At 40.0% G+C, this 16596-nt stretch overlaps 1 protein-coding gene and 1 pseudogene across 3 annotated transcripts in view; one reads left to right on the plus strand and one right to left on the minus strand.

Annotated features, from left to right (window-relative positions):
• Positions 1-16596, plus strand: part of NCOR1 (nuclear receptor corepressor 1) — a 242871-nt gene that overhangs the window by 41463 nt on the left and 184812 nt on the right. For all 3 annotated transcript variants that reach the window (XM_015558355.1, XM_015558356.1, XM_015558357.1), the window contains exon 3: positions 13292-13425. In XM_015558355.1, the coding sequence (XP_015413841.1) occupies positions 13292-13425 (134 nt within the window). The remainder of the gene's footprint in view (positions 1-13291; positions 13426-16596) is intronic.
• Positions 9627-10751, minus strand: LOC102771333 (annotated as a pseudogene).

The following is a 16596-nucleotide window of genomic DNA, read 5'->3' on the forward strand; positions in this document are numbered from 1 at the left end:
TAGTGATTTTTTTTTTTTTTTTAGTTTCTCTTTGTGAGAGTTTATTATTGGTGTACAAAAATGCCATCAATTTCTGCATGTTAAGTTTTGTATCCTACTATTTTGCCAAGTTTATTTATTAAATCTAGTAGTTTTTCGGTAGTCTTTAGGCTTTTCTGTGTACAATGTCATATCATCTGTGAATAATGAGTTTTACTTTCTCCTTTTCAATTTGGATGCTTTTGATTTTTTTGTCTGGTTGCTATGGGTAAGATTTCCAGTACTATCTATATATATCTATAACTATATACCTATACCTATATATCTATATATCTAATCTATATCTATATCTATCCTATCTTATATAATAAAAACCTAATATTCAAATCGACCAGTCGCTATGATGTGCACTGACCACCAGGGCGCAGTTGCTCAATGCAGGAGCTGCCTCCAGCCCTCAGGCCCCGACCAGCAGTGGTAGTCGGGGGTGGGGCTGGCGAGTGGGTGGTGCGCCACCAGTCACCCCCAAGAGAGAGGCGACTGGCAGTGGGGGTGGGGGACGGCTGGGCTGATGAGCAAGCAGTGCCAGGCCAGTCAAGGTGGGTGCCAGTGGGGGGGGCCTTTTTTCGTTCAATATAAATTTTTGGAATGTTTGTCCTAGGTCTGTGAAATACGCTGTTGGTATTTTAATAGGGATTGCGTTGAATCTATAGATTGCTTTGGGTAGTATGGTCATTTTAATGATGTTAATTCTTTTAATCCATAAATACAATATATGCTACCAGTGTTTTGTATTTTATTCTATTTCTTTTTTTAATGTCCTATAGTTTTTTGAAAACAGTGTGTTTTTTTTTTTTTTTACCTAATTTGTTAAGTTTATTCTTAGGTATCTTATTTTTGTTGTTGTTGCAATGATAAATAGGAATTTTTTTTTTTTTTTTAGTTTCTCTTTGTGAGAGTTTATTATTGGTGTACAAAAATGCCATCAATTTCTGGTGTGTTGAATAAGAGTGGTGAAAGTGACAATCCTCTCTTGTTCCTGTTCTTAAGGAAAACGGTTTTAGTTTTTGCTCATTTAATATGATGTTGACTGTATGTTTGTCATATATGGCCTTTATTATGTGGAGGTACATGTTAAGTTTTGTATCCTACTATTTTGCCAAGTTTATTTATTAAATCTAGTAGTTTTTCGGTAGTCTTTAGGCTTTTCTGTGTACAATGTCATATCATCTGTGAATAATGAGTTTTACTTTCTCCTTTTCAATTTGGATGCTTTTGATTTTTTTGTCTGGTTGCTATGGGTAAGATTTCCAGTACTATCTATATATATCTATAACTATATACCTATACCTATATATCTATATATCTAATCTATATCTATATCTATCCTATCTTATATAATAAAAACCTAATATTCAAATCGACCAGTCGCTATGATGTGTGGCGGAATGACCGGTCACTATGACATGCACTGACCACCAGGGACAAACAAAATGGTTGTTGGATTTTGTGAAATGCTTTTTCTGCATTTATTGCTATGATGATGTGATTTTATCCTTCATTTTGTTTATGATGATGACTGTATGTTTGTCATATATGGCCTTTATTATGTGGAGGTATGTTTCCTCTGTTCACACTTCCCTGAGAGTTTTTATCAAAATTGCTGCCCTGGCTGGTGTGGCTTAATGGATAGAGTGGTGGCCCATGCATTGAAGGGTTGTGGGTTCAATCCCCGGTCAAGGGTATGTACCTATGTTTTCGGTTCGATCCCTGGCCTGGGTGAGGGCGGTGGAGGAGGCAACCAATTGATTTGTCTCTTTCTCATTGATGTTTCTCTCGTTCTCCCCCTCTTTTACATTCAATTCTCTCTAAATATCAATGGAAAGAAAATATCCTTGGGTGAGGATTAACAAAACCAACAAACAAAATGGTTGTTGGATTTTGTGAAATGCTTTTTCTGCATTTATTGCTATGATGATGTGATTTTATCCTTCATTTTGTTTATGTGATGTATCACATTTATTGATTTATGAATATTGTAACAGCTTTACATTCCCAGAATAAATCCCACTTGATTATGGTGTATAATCGTTTTTATTAATACATTTTTATTGATTTCAGAGAAAAATGGTTGTTGGATTTTGTGAAATGCTTTTTCTGCATTTATTGCTATGATGATGTGATTTTATCCTTCATTTTGTTTATGTGATGTATCACATTTATTGATTTATGAATATTGTAACAGCTTTACATTCCCAGAATAAATCCCACTTGATTATGGTGTATAATCGTTTTTATTAATACATTTTTATTGATTTCAGAGAGAGAGAGAGAATATGTGTGGGGCCACGTGATTCCACCTTGGGCCATGGATTATGTTGTTCCCGGGGCACTGTCGGCCCTGAATCTGGTTTACTGCACACTTGCATTTGTGTCCTATACCCTGTATGACAGCAGTTTTGCAGAGTGCCCTCTTGCACTCCTGGACCCCTCGGGGGATATCGGAGAGCCAGTTTTGGCCCGATCCCCACAGGGCAGGCTTAGGAACTCCTCCTTCACTTGAAGGGACCACAGATGCCCTTCAGTCCGTGGCACCACTCCTGGTGTGGCTGGCCAGGGAGGGCCTGCAGGAGGTTGGCTCAGATGCCCTTCAGTCCGTGGCACCACTCCTGGTGTGGCTGGCCAGGGAGGGCCTGCAGGAGGTTGGCTCCAGGGCTTGTCTGGCCCCTCTTGTCAAGTCCTGCCCACCAGCCACCACCCGAGACCACCTGCATTAGTCTTTGCACCGGAGCCAGCACCTTGAGCCAGAAGCCCCGAGCATGAGTTTTCTTTCTTTTTATCCGCCCCCCTCTGTGCCAAATGCTGGCCATGTAAAAAGAATTTGGAAGTCTTCCCTCCTCTTGAATTTTTTGGAATAGTTTGAGGAGGATAGTCATTAGTTCTTTGAATGTTCTGTAAAACTCAACTGTGAATCCATTCAATCCAGGACTTTTGTTTGCTGGGAGTTTTTTGATTATTGCTTCAATTTCATTACTAGTTATGGGCCTACTTAGGTTTCTCATTGAGTTTTGGAGGATTGTATATTTCCAGGCATTTGTCCATTTTGCCTAGGTTGTTCGGATTGTTGACATGCAAATATTCATATTATTTTCTTACAATCCTTTGTATTTCTGTGGTGTCAGTTGTTATTTCACCTTTTTCATTCCTGATTTTATTTACGTGGGTCCTCTCTCTCTCTCTCTCTCTCTTTTGAGCAGTCTGGCTAAAGGTCCAATCTTATCTATCTTTTCCAAGAACCAGCTCTTGGTTTTATTGATCTTTTGTATGTTTCTTTTTAGCCTTTATGCCATTTATTTCACTTTGATATTTACTATTTCCTTCCTTCTACTTCCTCTAGAATTTTCTTGTTGATTTCTTTTTAATTCTTTTAGTTATAGTATTTAATCGTGTATTTGAGCTTTTTCTTGTTTCTTAAGATAGGCCTGTAATGCTCTCAGTACTGCTTTCACTGTGCCCCATAGATTTTGGGCTATTGTGTGTTCATTTTCATTTGTTTCCAGGAAGTTTTTATTTCTTCCTTCATTTCATTGGTAATCCAGTCTTTGTTTAATAACATGCCGTTTGGCCTCCATGTGTTAGAATGTTTTTGAGTTTTTTTTATTGTAGCTGATTTCTGGTTTCATACCATTGTGATCTGAGAAGATGCTTGATATGATTTCAATCTTCTTGAACTTGTAAAGACTTATTTTGTGTCCTAGTATGTGGTTTATCTTTGAGAATATTCCATGTGCACTTGAGAAGAGTGTATATCCTGCAGCTTGGGGTGAAATATTTCCAAATATCAATTGAATTCATCTGATTGAGTGTGTCATCTAAGTTCACTGCTTCCTTATTTATTTTTTGTCTGGAACATTTATCTTGTGATATTAGTGGGGTATTAAAGTCCCTTTCTATGTTGTCCATAATTCCCTTATATTCTTACTAGAGGCCTGATACATGAAATTTGTGCACAGTTAGGGTCCCTAGGCCTGGCCAGCAATCAGGGCTGATCAGGGCCTTCCAGCTGCCGGCCAGGCCTCCCTTCCCTAGCTGCCAGCTGTCGGCCAGGGCCTTCCTTCATTCTGTGCCACCCCCTAGTGGTTAGCACATGTCATAGCAAGTGATTGGTCTCCCGGTTGAACTCCTGTAGGAACAATTTGCATATTAGACATATATATATATATATATTAGAGGCTTGGTGTACGAAATTCACGCACGGGTGCAGTCCCTAGGCCTGGCCGGCAATCGAAGCATGAGCATCTGGAGTTTTTTTCTTCTGCTCTCAGTGTTTTTCTACCATGACTTTCAAGTTGTTGATTCAATCATCTGCTTTATCCAGACTCTTTTTAATTCCTTCCATAGTATTCTTGATTTCAGGTATAGTATTCTTCATTTCTGGCTGGTTTTTATTTATGGTTTCTATGTCCTTTTTTCTATGCTGATGTAATTCCTATTAAATTCCTTGTATTTTACACTAAGTTCCTTGAGCAAACTTATAACCATTACTCTGAACTCTATGTCTGATAAGTTGCTTACCTCCATCTCATTTAGGTCCTTTTTTTCCCTGGAGATTCCTCCTTTTTCATTTGATGGTTGTTTCTTTATCTCCCCATTTTAGTTGTCCCTTTGTGTTTGCTTCTATGTATTAGATAGAACTGCAGTGACGTCAGTGTTTGTGGGGTTGCCTTTTGAACTCCTGAGCTGTTGTTCTAGGAGTGACCCTTTTGTGGGTTATTTGGGCTCTCTTGTAACTGGGTCTTGATTGTTGTTGTCCCCGTTCCTGGGTGTAATCTCCTTTCAGGCTGGCTGACTGTAAGGGTCAACACTGATGACAGAGTGAGAGCTGTTGTACGGTGCTGACAGGACAATATAAAGCAAAAACATACAAAAGAACCCAACAACTATAGCAAAAACAATAGAAAAGAGAATTAGAAAAAAGAACAAGACTAGGAATAGTAAAGGGAAAAGAAAAAGAATACTAGAAAAGGTGAATAAAAAATATTATGAAAGAAAAGGGGGAGAAAAATAATAAGGAACAGGAAAAGGAAATTGGTAAAGAAAAGAAAGAGAAAACAATTACGAAAAAGTAAAAAGCAGAGAAAGATAAAGCAAAAGAAAGAAAAGGGAAAAAATAGAATAAGAATCAGAAAGAGGCAAATAAGAGGTGTGAAAGAAATGAGAGGAAAGAGAAAAGCAAAAATAATACCAAAGTAATAGAAAAATGGGAAAAAATAAAGGAATTAATGGGAGAAAAACAAAACAAGTGGAGTTTGTCTAGGCAGATTTTACTTCCTTCTAGGATTCCTCTTTGAATCCTCTATGTCAGTGGTCCTCAAACTTTTTAAACAGGGGGCTGTTCACTGTCCCTCAGACCGTTGGAGGGCTGGACTATAGTTTAAAAAAAAACTATGAACAAATTCCTATGCACACTGCACATATCTTATTTTGAAGTAAAAAAACAAAATGGGAACAAATACAATATTTGTATTTGCATGTGGCCCGCGGGCCGTAGTTTGAGGACTCCTGCTCTATGTTGTCTAAGGCTGTTTTGTGTGCCGATTTTGGGCCTCCTGGGAAGTACTTTTTTGGTAGCCAATGTTAGAAGCTGTCCATGTTTGGCTCTCGGCACCCTGTTCAAAGCTTCAAGTGATCCACTGCTTCTAGCTGCTTCCAGAGCGCTTGGCTACCCTCAGGAGGGGCCAAGCTGAGCTCGTAGGCCAGTTTTTTTGGTAGCACAGGGCCTTGAGGCGAGTCAGCAAATGTTCAGATTTCAGGGAAGATGGTGAGTGTGTTCCCCTTCCCAGAGCCACTCTTCTGAGTTTGTCCTGGAATATTTCCCTGACCTTGGCAGGACGGAGCTTCTCAGGCTGGTGGTGTCTGCCAGAAGCCAGGAGTTTTGTCAGCTCCATGAGAGGGACGTGCCAGCCAGGTTCCTGGAAATGTAGGGAGAATGACTCTACCCCAAAGCCAGTCATTGATCTACCTGAGACTGCTACCTCCTCAGGAGCCCAGGGAATTCCTTAGGGTGGGGTGAGCTGTATCCTCTGGGGCAGGCTATTGCCTTTCTTCAGGCTTCTGTTGGAAGGGGCTTGCAGTTCTCAGGGAAAATGGCTGCTGTAATATGGGGGGAGGCTCATGACCCAGCACAGGTGTCCCGGTAGCTGCTCCCACATTGATTCTCTCCAACTCCTTCCACCCGTCTCCTCAGGCGACTCCATTCTGCATTGCACTCCCTCCCCAGAAACCTAGGGTGAGTGGCCAGGAATGAAAATCCTTTGTGCCAGCCCTTTAATAAAAGTGGCTTTGTCTCCAGAAGCCTCAGACTTTCCCTGGCAGATAAAAGCCCTGGTACTGGTTGCTGCATGGGCAGCTGTTGCCAGCTCTGGTTGTCTGGATTGGGGAGCTAAGCCTGGGGTCCAGGCCTCTCTCCTCAGGGTGAACCCTCCTCACCCTTGGTCCTACCACTTCTGGGAACTGGGCCAGCCCCTCTCACACACAGCCTTGCCTTTCCTACCTGCCTACAGGTGGGTTCTGCCCTTCCTTGTTTAAAAGTCTCCTCTTCAGCCAGTCTTCAGCTGGTAATTCAGAGAAAATATTCCCCAATCTACGTTAAACCTTCTCCTGTGCTTAGAATTTTGTTTGTGGGATGTATTTAACTTATGAACACAATTTCTTTAATAGCTATAATTCAGAATCTTTCTCCTTTAGTCAGTTTGGTAAATTTTGTTGTTCGAGATGTTAAATTTATTTACATAAGTTGTTATACTATTCCCTCATTCTGTGTCTTTGAGATCTGTTGTGATATCATTCTTCATATTAAATGTCCCCTCTCTCCCCCTTTTTTCTTTATTAGTCTAGCCAAAAGTTTACCAACCTAATAGATTCTTTTATTTGGCTTTATCTATTTTCACTACTTTTTTTCATACCCTGATTTCTGCTCCATGTTATTTTCCTTCTTCAATAATGTCACCCATATATATCTTTTCTAAGATACCTTTCACTCCTTTATATATATATTCAGGTTTCTGATTGGTATCTTTTTTTTTTAGTACAGGTCTTTTGATAATGGTCTCTCTCAGCTTTTGATTATCTGAAAAGTTCATTTCAACTTCATTTTTTGAAGAATATTTTCACTGGATACAGAATTCTATATTGATTACTATTTTTTAATTATTATTATTTTTCATCCTCCCCTGAGGATATATTTTTATTGAGCTAGAGAGAGAGGAAGAGGGAGAGAGAGAAAAATAGTGAGAGGGAGAGAGGAAAGCTGGGAGAGAGGGAGAAATATTGATGTGAGAGAGAAGCATTGATCAGTTGTTTCCTATACGCAACCCAACTAGGGATTGCCCCCTAGGTATGTGCCCTGATTGGGAATGGAACCCACAATCTTTTGGTGTACAGGACAGTGCTCAACCAACTGAGCCACGCTCAGCCAAGGCAATTGATAATTATTTTCTTTTAGTACTTCATCTTATTTTAAAATATATTTTTGCTCTAGCTGATTTGGCTCAGTGGATAGAGCATCGGTCTGCAGACTGAAGGGTCCAGTTTCAATTCCGGTCAAGTGCATGTACCTGGGTTTCAGGCTCGATGCCCAGTCGGGGGCGTGCAGGAGGTAGCTGATCAATGATTCTCTCATCATTGATGTTTCTATCTCTCTCTCTCTCTCTCTCCCTTCCTTTCTGAAATCAATTAAAAAAATATATATATTATGTGCCCTTGACTGGAATCGAATCCAGGACCCTTTAGTCCATTGCTCTATCCATTGAGCCAAACTGGCTAGGGCTCTTCCAGTACTTTAAAAAAAGATGTCATTATTTGTATTCTGTCTTGTTGGTTCCTGACTAGAAGTAAAAGTCTTTGGTCATTCTTATCTTTGTTTATTCATATGTAAATATGTTTTTCCTCTTTTTACTTTTTGCTGTTGTTATTAATCCTTACCCAAGGATATTTTTCCATTGATTTTTAGAGAGAGTGGAAGGGACGGGGAGAGACAAAGAGAGAAACATTGATGTGAGAGAGACACATCATTTGGTTGCTTCCCACACAAGCCCCAACAAGGGCTGAGGATCGAGCCTGTAACCAAGGTACATGCCCTTGATCAGAGTCGAACCCTTGACCCTCCAGTCCTTGGGCCAATGCTCTATCTACTGAGCCAAACCAGCTAGGGCCCTTTTGTTACTTTTAAGATTTTTCTCTTCATCAGCAGTTTTCAGCAATTTGCTTATGATGTACCTTTTTTTGTGCTTCTTTAAATGTATATGTCATTGTCTGGCATTCACTGAACTTCTTGCTTCTAGACTGGGGATTTATAATTTTCATAAAATTTGGGCAATTTTTTTAGCCATTATTTTTTTAGATATATTTTTCTCTCTCCTTTCCTAGATTCTTTCTGAGGTAGCAATTACTCATATTTCATATTACCCTACAAGTCACTGGACCGCTGTTCATTTTAAGTTTTTTTAAATCCATTTGCTTTATTTTGCTATGGCTTCCTGTTCAATGACTTTTGTTAGTTTCCAATTTATTGTGAATTTTATTCAGTGAAGTTTTTGGATATTTTCTTTTTGTTTAAAATATAAACACTGAATTTTATACCTTTTAGTGCTGGCTTTTGTTGTAATTATTTAAAGAAAGTTGGATTCTTTCTGGTAGGTAATTAAATTACTTTTGAAATTTATTTTTAAACTCTACTAGGGCAAGTCTAGAGTTGTTTCTTTTTTTCCAGTTATTTAAGGCCTTTATTAACAGACTAGAGGCCCAGTGCATGAAATTCGTGCACTTGCAGGGGACAGGGGGATCCCCTTAGTCTGGCCTTCGCCCTCTCGCGGTCTGGGAGCCCTTGGGGGATGTCTGAATGATGGCTTAGGCCCCCTCCTTGTAAGCCCGGCTTCTGGCTAAGCCATGCTCCCCCTGGTGGCTAGTGTGTGTCATAGCGACTGGTTGTTCTACCATTAGGCCAATTTGCATATTAGCCTTCTATTATATAGGATGCTTGCAGTTTGTTGACTTTTTTGAAAAAAAAATGTAAACTTTTATTACAAATTAAAAATGAGATTCTTAAAAATCTTGACCAGATATGAAACAATTTAAAAACCTTTAAAGGTATGCCCTAGCATCTTGGCTCAGTGGATAAAACGTCAGCCTGCAGACCGGAAGGGTCCCGAGTTTGATTCCTGGGTTGCGGGCTTGATCCTCAGTGCGGGGCAAGCAGGAGGCAGCCGATCAGTGATTCTCTCTCATCGTTGATGTTTCTATCTCTCTCTCCTCCCTTTCTCTCTGAAATCAATAAAGAAATATATTTTTTAAAAAAACCAAAAAAACCCCAAAAAACCTTTAAAGGTATATTAAGAAAAACCAGGCTTTTTAGCAAGACAAGTTTGTCATTACCAAAAAGAGACATTGAGGTAAAAAACAAAACAAAAACACACACACAAAAAACCATGCTGTGTAGGTAATGGAGCTAGTTCTAGTTATTTGGTCAATGGGCAAAAAAGCAAGTACGTCCTTACTGCTGAAATTTCATATTCATTTCTTCTTGTTGAATGACTAATTCGGATGATGGTAGATAGCCAATGGTAAGCCAGCATTTACTCAGCTTTGCTCTAACTAGCCTTGGGAGCAGACGAATTCGAAGTTGGTGGATCGGCTGCTTTTGTCTGTTTGCCACTTTTGGTTTAGGGCAGTGGTTCTCAACCTTGGCTGCACATTAGAATCACCTGGGAATATTTTTAAAATCCTGATTTCTGGGCCTCATCCTCAAGAAATTCTGCTAGTAACAAAGAAACAGAATTTCTGGAGGCTGAGGCCCAGAAATCAGGTTTTAAAAAAGATTCATTACTCATGCATATAAGCATAACCAATGGACATAAGACACTGGGGGGTAGGGGAGGCCAGGGGATTGTCAAGGGTGGGGAAAAAAGGGGGGGAAAAAGGAGACATATGTAATACTCTTTGTAATACTTTAAGCAATAAAAAAAAAATAAAGTCAAAAAAAAAAAGGTTCATTACTAATGTTGTGGCCCCATCCCATAACAAAGAAACAGAATTTCTGGAGGGTGAGGCCCAGAAATCAGGATTTTTAAAAGATTCCCAGGTGATTCTAATGTGTAGCCAAGGTTGAGAACCACTGGTTTAGGGTTTTCTGGGCATTTGTCTTGGTAATTGAAGTTTCTGTGGTACCAGTGTTGAGGTGGCTGCTGACCTTGAGTCTCATCTCCTTGATTTTCCTTATCTTCTTCATTCCTATCCCTTCTAAGTGGTGTTTGGATAGGAGGGCCCCTACCAAGTTGTGGTCTATAGCCCTGATACACTGGTCTACCTTATTCTCTTGCGCTCTGGTTGTTAGCACCTTCCATCACTTCTCTCTGCACCAGGGGCTTGGAATACTGTGATCAGTGTCCATTGGGTCTTTGCATGTAGCAAAGTGGGAAATGTCACCTGCTTTCAGACTGGCACTGTTAAGCCTGGCCTTTGGGAGCACTCTCTGATCCCTCATGCTTTTCCCCACTCTCACCATTTTGGTAATTCTGCTGGTAAATGCAGGATGGCCCCTGCATTGTGGATAGCATCTATAATGGTTACGGTCTGCTGCATATTTACTGCCTTGCACTGGAACTTCACCAGGGCCTATAATATTTGCTGCCTCTGCATCCTTTTCTCCAACAACATCAAACTCCATTGCCTACACTGCGAAGATACTTTCTGGGTTTATTCTTCTTTATGACCATTTTATTGTCCACAAAACCTTAGTTGCGATGACCTTCTTGTCCTGGGTTTCTGCTTTCTGCATTACCCCTGGTGCTGGGCTTGGTGTTGGCAGTACTGAGGGTGTGGCAGGCTATTGCTGGGTCTCTGCCTCTCTGCTCATGGTTGCTTTGATGATGGTGACTAGGGCTGGCTGCACCAGCTGTAGCGCCTCCTGGGGTGTGATGATAACTAGGCCAGTGGCAACCATGGGACTGCTTAGGGCTCTGTAGTGTCTACTCTCCTTTCCTGCTACCAACTGAAATACCTACGGTAGTCTTTAAATTTTTTTTAAAATTGATTTTTAGAGAGAGAGAGAAACATCAGTGGGAGAGTGAAACTTTGATCTGCTGTCTCCTGCATACCCCCTTCCGGGATTGAGCCTGAAACCTGGGCATGTGCCCTGACTGGGGATCGAACCGGCAACCTTTTGGTGCCTGGGACGAGACCCAACCAACTGAGTCACGCCAGGGGAGAATAGTCTTTATCCACTTCTAAACTTGTCCTTTGGGGGGTATCTACTGAATGTATGTTCAGTGAGGTTTCTTCCTTCTGGCTGGATGAAATTTGAACCAGTTCTGGTTCTGTGTGAGCTCTGGGAATTGTTTGTTTTGTAGGTGGTCCTATAACATATAGTAGTAAAAGCAGGAATAATATGATAAATACAAGCCTGTATAAAGTAGAAATAATGTATGTACAGTGTAGTTCAACATATTGAAAAAGACTGATTTCTCCTAAAGTATAAGATAATGAAACACCATGCTTTGTACACCCATCAATCCACTCAATCAGTAGACTTTCCATTTTATCCATTCCTGGATACTAAAAGAGACCACTTTACTACTAGCAAAACAAATAGTAACTTTGGTAGCTTTTAAGATTCTTTCTCTCTTTATGGACACAGGCAAATTCAGCACATACACAATGTCTTTATTTTGTTGACCACCATCATGATGCTTATGTCCAATTTTATGCCAAGCTTAACACTCCTATGAGCTCTTACACTTTTCTGATACCTTAGGACCCATCTTGCTAACAGATGCCCAAAATAGAGATAAAGCACAGGTGCTTACAGATGCACTTCAAAGCAATGGCGGCTTGATGCTGAGATGCTGAAGGTAGTAGTTCCCTGGGAAGGAGCATGGTGAAGCCAGTCTTGCCTCTCTGGGTGCACTGCTTCTATAATGGCTCACTGCAAAACAAACACTGAACATTTGTTTCACTTTTTGCTTGTTTGTAAAAGTGAAAATCCTCTTTGGATTTCTTTTGGTTAGTGAAAACAGGTACTAATGTGCTCTTTTGTAAAAGTGAAGTAGTGTAACTCAAACTTTTCAGAAGTGGGGGATACCTGTATACCACATTTTGTTTGTCCAGTCATAAGTCAAGGGACCTTTGAATTTGTTCTCCTTTTTCGCTATTGTGAATAATGCTGCTTTGAAAATTTGTGTGTAGATATTATATATATATTTTTATTTTTATTTTTTTACTTACCTGTGTATATATACCTAAGAGTGGAATTGCATTTTCTTTTCTTTTTTAGTAGTGAACTTTTATTGATTTCATAGAGGAAAGGAGAGGGAGAGGGAGAGGGAGAGGGAGATAAAAACATCAATGATGAGAGAAAATCATTGATCAGCTGCCTCCTGCACGTTGCACACTGAGGATCAAGCCTACAACCCAGGCATTTGCCCTGACTGGAAATCGAATTGTGACCTCCTGATCCATAGGTCGATGCTCAGCCACTGAGCTACGCCAGCCAGGCAAAGCTTTTTCATGTTCAATAAAAAGACAATAAAAGAGAAATAGGAAAACAAACATAAAACCACCCATCTAGGAATGATGGAAAAACTATTACTCTTAACCTAGCAGGTTGAGTCTCTGGACTTCTGTTTCCTCATTTGTAAATATACATGAATTTAACTGGATGGCTTTTGTTACCCTTTCAGCTTACTGATTTTGAATTTAAGATTGGCATACTTTTTAGGATTTCATATTGAACACATGAGTTTGAGACCTTACTACATGAATAATATAGATCGGAAATTATTGTTGTTAGAAGAATGAATCAAAATTGAACACAAAATTTAATTTGAATTCCTTTGAATGACATATAGTTAAAATGTTTTTTTTGGTTTTTTTTGAAAATATATTTTATTGATTTTTTACAGAGAGGAAGTGAGAGGGATAGAGAGTTAGAAACATCGATCAGCCGCCTCCTACACGCCCCCCACTGGGGATGTGCCCGCAACCAAGGTAAATGCCCTTGACCGGAATCGAACCTGGGACCTTTCAGTCCGCAGGCCGACGCTCTATCCACTGAGCCAAACCGGTTCTGGCTAGTTAAAATGTTTATTATTTTAGGTTTTGGAGAAAGAATTAGGTAAGTAAAGGGTTGAAATCATCAGTGCTATTTCTTTCCATACTTAGTGGCCCATAACTACCTTCATGCATTTATATTTGCTTTGATTTAATGATGCTTTTCACTTTTTGGTTAATAATTAATGTATGATTATTTTAATACTAGGAATTTGCAGTCCCTGATTATCGTTCTTCTCATCTTGAAGTCAGTCAAGCATCACAGCTTTTGCAACAGCAGCAGCAACAGCAGCTTCGCAGACGACCTTCCTTGCTTTCAGAATTTCACCCAGGTTCTGACAGGTAATGGGGTTTCTTTTATTTCTCTCTAGGACTGAACTTGTGAAGTATGCCTACTTCACGAGTGTGTTAATTTCTTTAATTTAATTTTTTTTATTTTACAATTTTATTAACCAAACTGTGACTGGTCATTTATAGTTTGTATTTTGTTTGTTTTTATTTGTTTATCTTTTGGAGTTGTAATTAGTGAACCAACCCTTAAAATTTGTTCCCATAGTTCAAAGTTAATGCTGTGTATCGGGACATCAGGTAGACCTACGCTTGAATCCTGGTCAGCAGCAGTGTGGCCTTGATCACATTATACAAGGTGGGAGCAAAAGTAGGTTTACAGTTGTTATATGGAATATAACACAATAATTAATAAAAATAATGCAAGAATAAACTCTATGTATTGTGTAAACCCACTTTTGCTCCAGCCTGTATAAATTGGTGTTCTCTATTTAGGCTACTTATTAGAACTGCCTAGGAGCTGGGGTTTTTTCCTTTTGGTTTTATGCAACAAATGTTTATTCTTGGTCATACTACGTTGTTTTTGTTTTGTTTTGTTTTTAATCTTCACTGGAGGATATTTTTCCATTGATTTTCAGAGAGAGTGGAAGAGAGAAGGCAAGAGTGAGAGAAATATCGATGTAAGAGAAACACATTGATTGGTTGCCTCTTGCATGCACCCAGACCAGGTCCCGGGACAGGGAGGAGCCTGCAACCAGGGTACATGCCTTTGACTGGAATCAAACCCAGGACCCTTCGGTCTGCAAGCTGATGTTCTATCCACTGAGCCAAACTGGCTAGGGCTGCCTGGGAGCTTTTAAAACTTGATGCCCAGCACAGCTGGCGTGGCTCAGTGGTTGAGTGTCAACTTATGAACCAGGAGGTCACCGTTTGATTCCTGTTCATGGCACATGCCCGGGTTGCAGGCTCAATTCCCAGTGTGGGACATGCAGGAAGTAGCTGATCAATGATTCTCTCTCATCATTGATGTTTCTGTCTCTCCCTTTCCCTTCCTCTCTGAAATCAATAAAGATATTAGATAGATAGATAGATAAATAAATAAATAAATAAAACTTGATGCCCAAGTGTCATTTCAGAATACAAGTTCCCTTGAACAACAAGGGTTTGACCTGTACAGGTTCACTTATACACGGATTTTTTTCCGTTGACACAGTTTAATTGACTGCAGTTCAGTTGACCTGCGTAGTTCAAATCCCGGTTGTTTGAGGGTCAACTGGCTGTTGGGACTCTGCATATACGAGCGCCAACTTAAGTTATAGTGGATTTTCTATTGAGTGCCCTAACTGCTATATTTGTTTAAGGTTCAGCTTAATTAAATCGGTATCTGGGATTGGGCCCAGGCATTCCCTTATGTCTAAAATTTCCCAGGTCATTCTCATTTGTAGCCAGGATTGCAAATCACTGATTTAGGCTCTTCAAACCTTAGTTTTCTTGCTTGTAAAAATGGGGGTATTAATGTCCTTGTTCTCAAAGGATGGTAAGTATTTGATGAGATAATATTGACTCTTTACATGTTAGATACTCATTTTCCCTAGAGTCCTTATCATCTCTGCTATCTTTGACTTTATTCTTACTCTTGATACAAAATATTTTGAAATACAATAAGTATCTTTATTAAATTGCCTTCCTGGTTTTAGTAATTTTATAAAGAACCTGATTTCCGATTTTAAAAATATATTTACTGTTTCAATTTTGAGGTGAAATTATTTAGTCATGTTTAAAGTTATTTTAAAATACATTTCTTGGTGAAGGTTGTAGAGAGACTTCAGATCACTCTTCCCCCAATTTTTAGCAAATATAAAAAAAATAACTTTTTAAAAAGGGGCTAAAAATTCCCCCTTTATAAAGAAGGAAAGGCATATAGCCACTGCCATAAACTTGGAAGAGTGGCATTTAAGGAAGGAATTAGAAGAATCTTGCATCACTTGGCTTTCTAGTCCCTATTTCTTTACTCAAGAAGCAGTGTTAAAGAAAGAAAGAGGATCATTAAAGTCCCAGGATTTCTTATACATAATCTTCAATTTGAGAAAATTTAAGTCTGGGTGGTTTGCTTGGAATCCCCATATGCCATTCTGCAGGTGGAGCTGTCACGGTGTGCGGTTTTCCAAATCGGTGAGCCAAAACTATCAGGATTGGCTTACATGTCTGGTAAAGTGGCCAGGATTCTTACCAAAGGCTCTGGCAGCTTCAACCAAGGTTTCCCTTACTTTGCTCTTTTTCCTGTTCCCTCGGCTATAGAAAAATATCTAGAAAGCCATACCCAGTCCTCCATCTGTAAACAAGCACATGACAGGCAAAGTAGTGATGAGCAAGGAAAACCCTTCACTCTATTCCACACCAAAGAGAAAGTCCGAGAGGGGCTGCCCATGTTGTACCTGAATAGGAGGGTAAGGGATGCCATAAACAGGGCAAACATATCCCTGGAAAAGAAAATTAATAAGCAGTACTGTATGCCCCAAACAAAGACCTCTCTACATGTAAGAACACAAAAACAAAGAACATATGACATGAGTGCTATGCACTATAGAAGAACCAATATATATAAAAGGCTAATACGCTAAGTGTCTGACTGGTCGCTATGATGCGCACTGACTCCCAGGGAGCAGACGCTCAGTGCAGGAGCTACTTTGATGCGCACTGGCCATGTACAGGGAAATGGCACTGCGGATCTGGCGCCCACAAAGGAACACTCGGCTTCCCCCAAGTGGGACACAGGCCCCGCCACCACCCTGGAGCCCACCAAATTGCGGCTGACGCTGCTGAGACCTCATGGTGCAAAATGCGGCCCACAGCCCAGCCCAGCCAGAAAAGATAGCTATGGGTGCTGGGTAATGATATCACGTAGCAATCCCTGGCTTCCTCTCCCTAGCGACGACTAGCCTCCTTGCAGTTTCTTCAGCCCAGGAACATGACTTCCTTTATAGCCAGGTGCAAACATTTCACACTTTAACCAAATGTCTGTGAAGCATTTTCCCATGCCTCATCTCATTTGATCCTCACAGAAGTCCTGAAGTAGGTAGATAGGAGACTCGGTAGAATTCTGTTTTCTTTTCATTAATCAGAAAATGGAGATTTAGAAAGTTTAGAAACTAGATAGCTATGGGTGCTGGGTAATGATATCACGTAGCAATCCCTGGCTTCCTCTCCCTAGCGACGACTAGCCTC

The sequence above is a fragment of the Myotis davidii genome, unplaced genomic scaffold (genome assembly GCF_000327345.1).
Source record: "Myotis davidii unplaced genomic scaffold, ASM32734v1 scaffold129, whole genome shotgun sequence".
NCBI lineage: Eukaryota > Metazoa > Chordata > Mammalia > Chiroptera > Vespertilionidae > Myotis > Myotis davidii.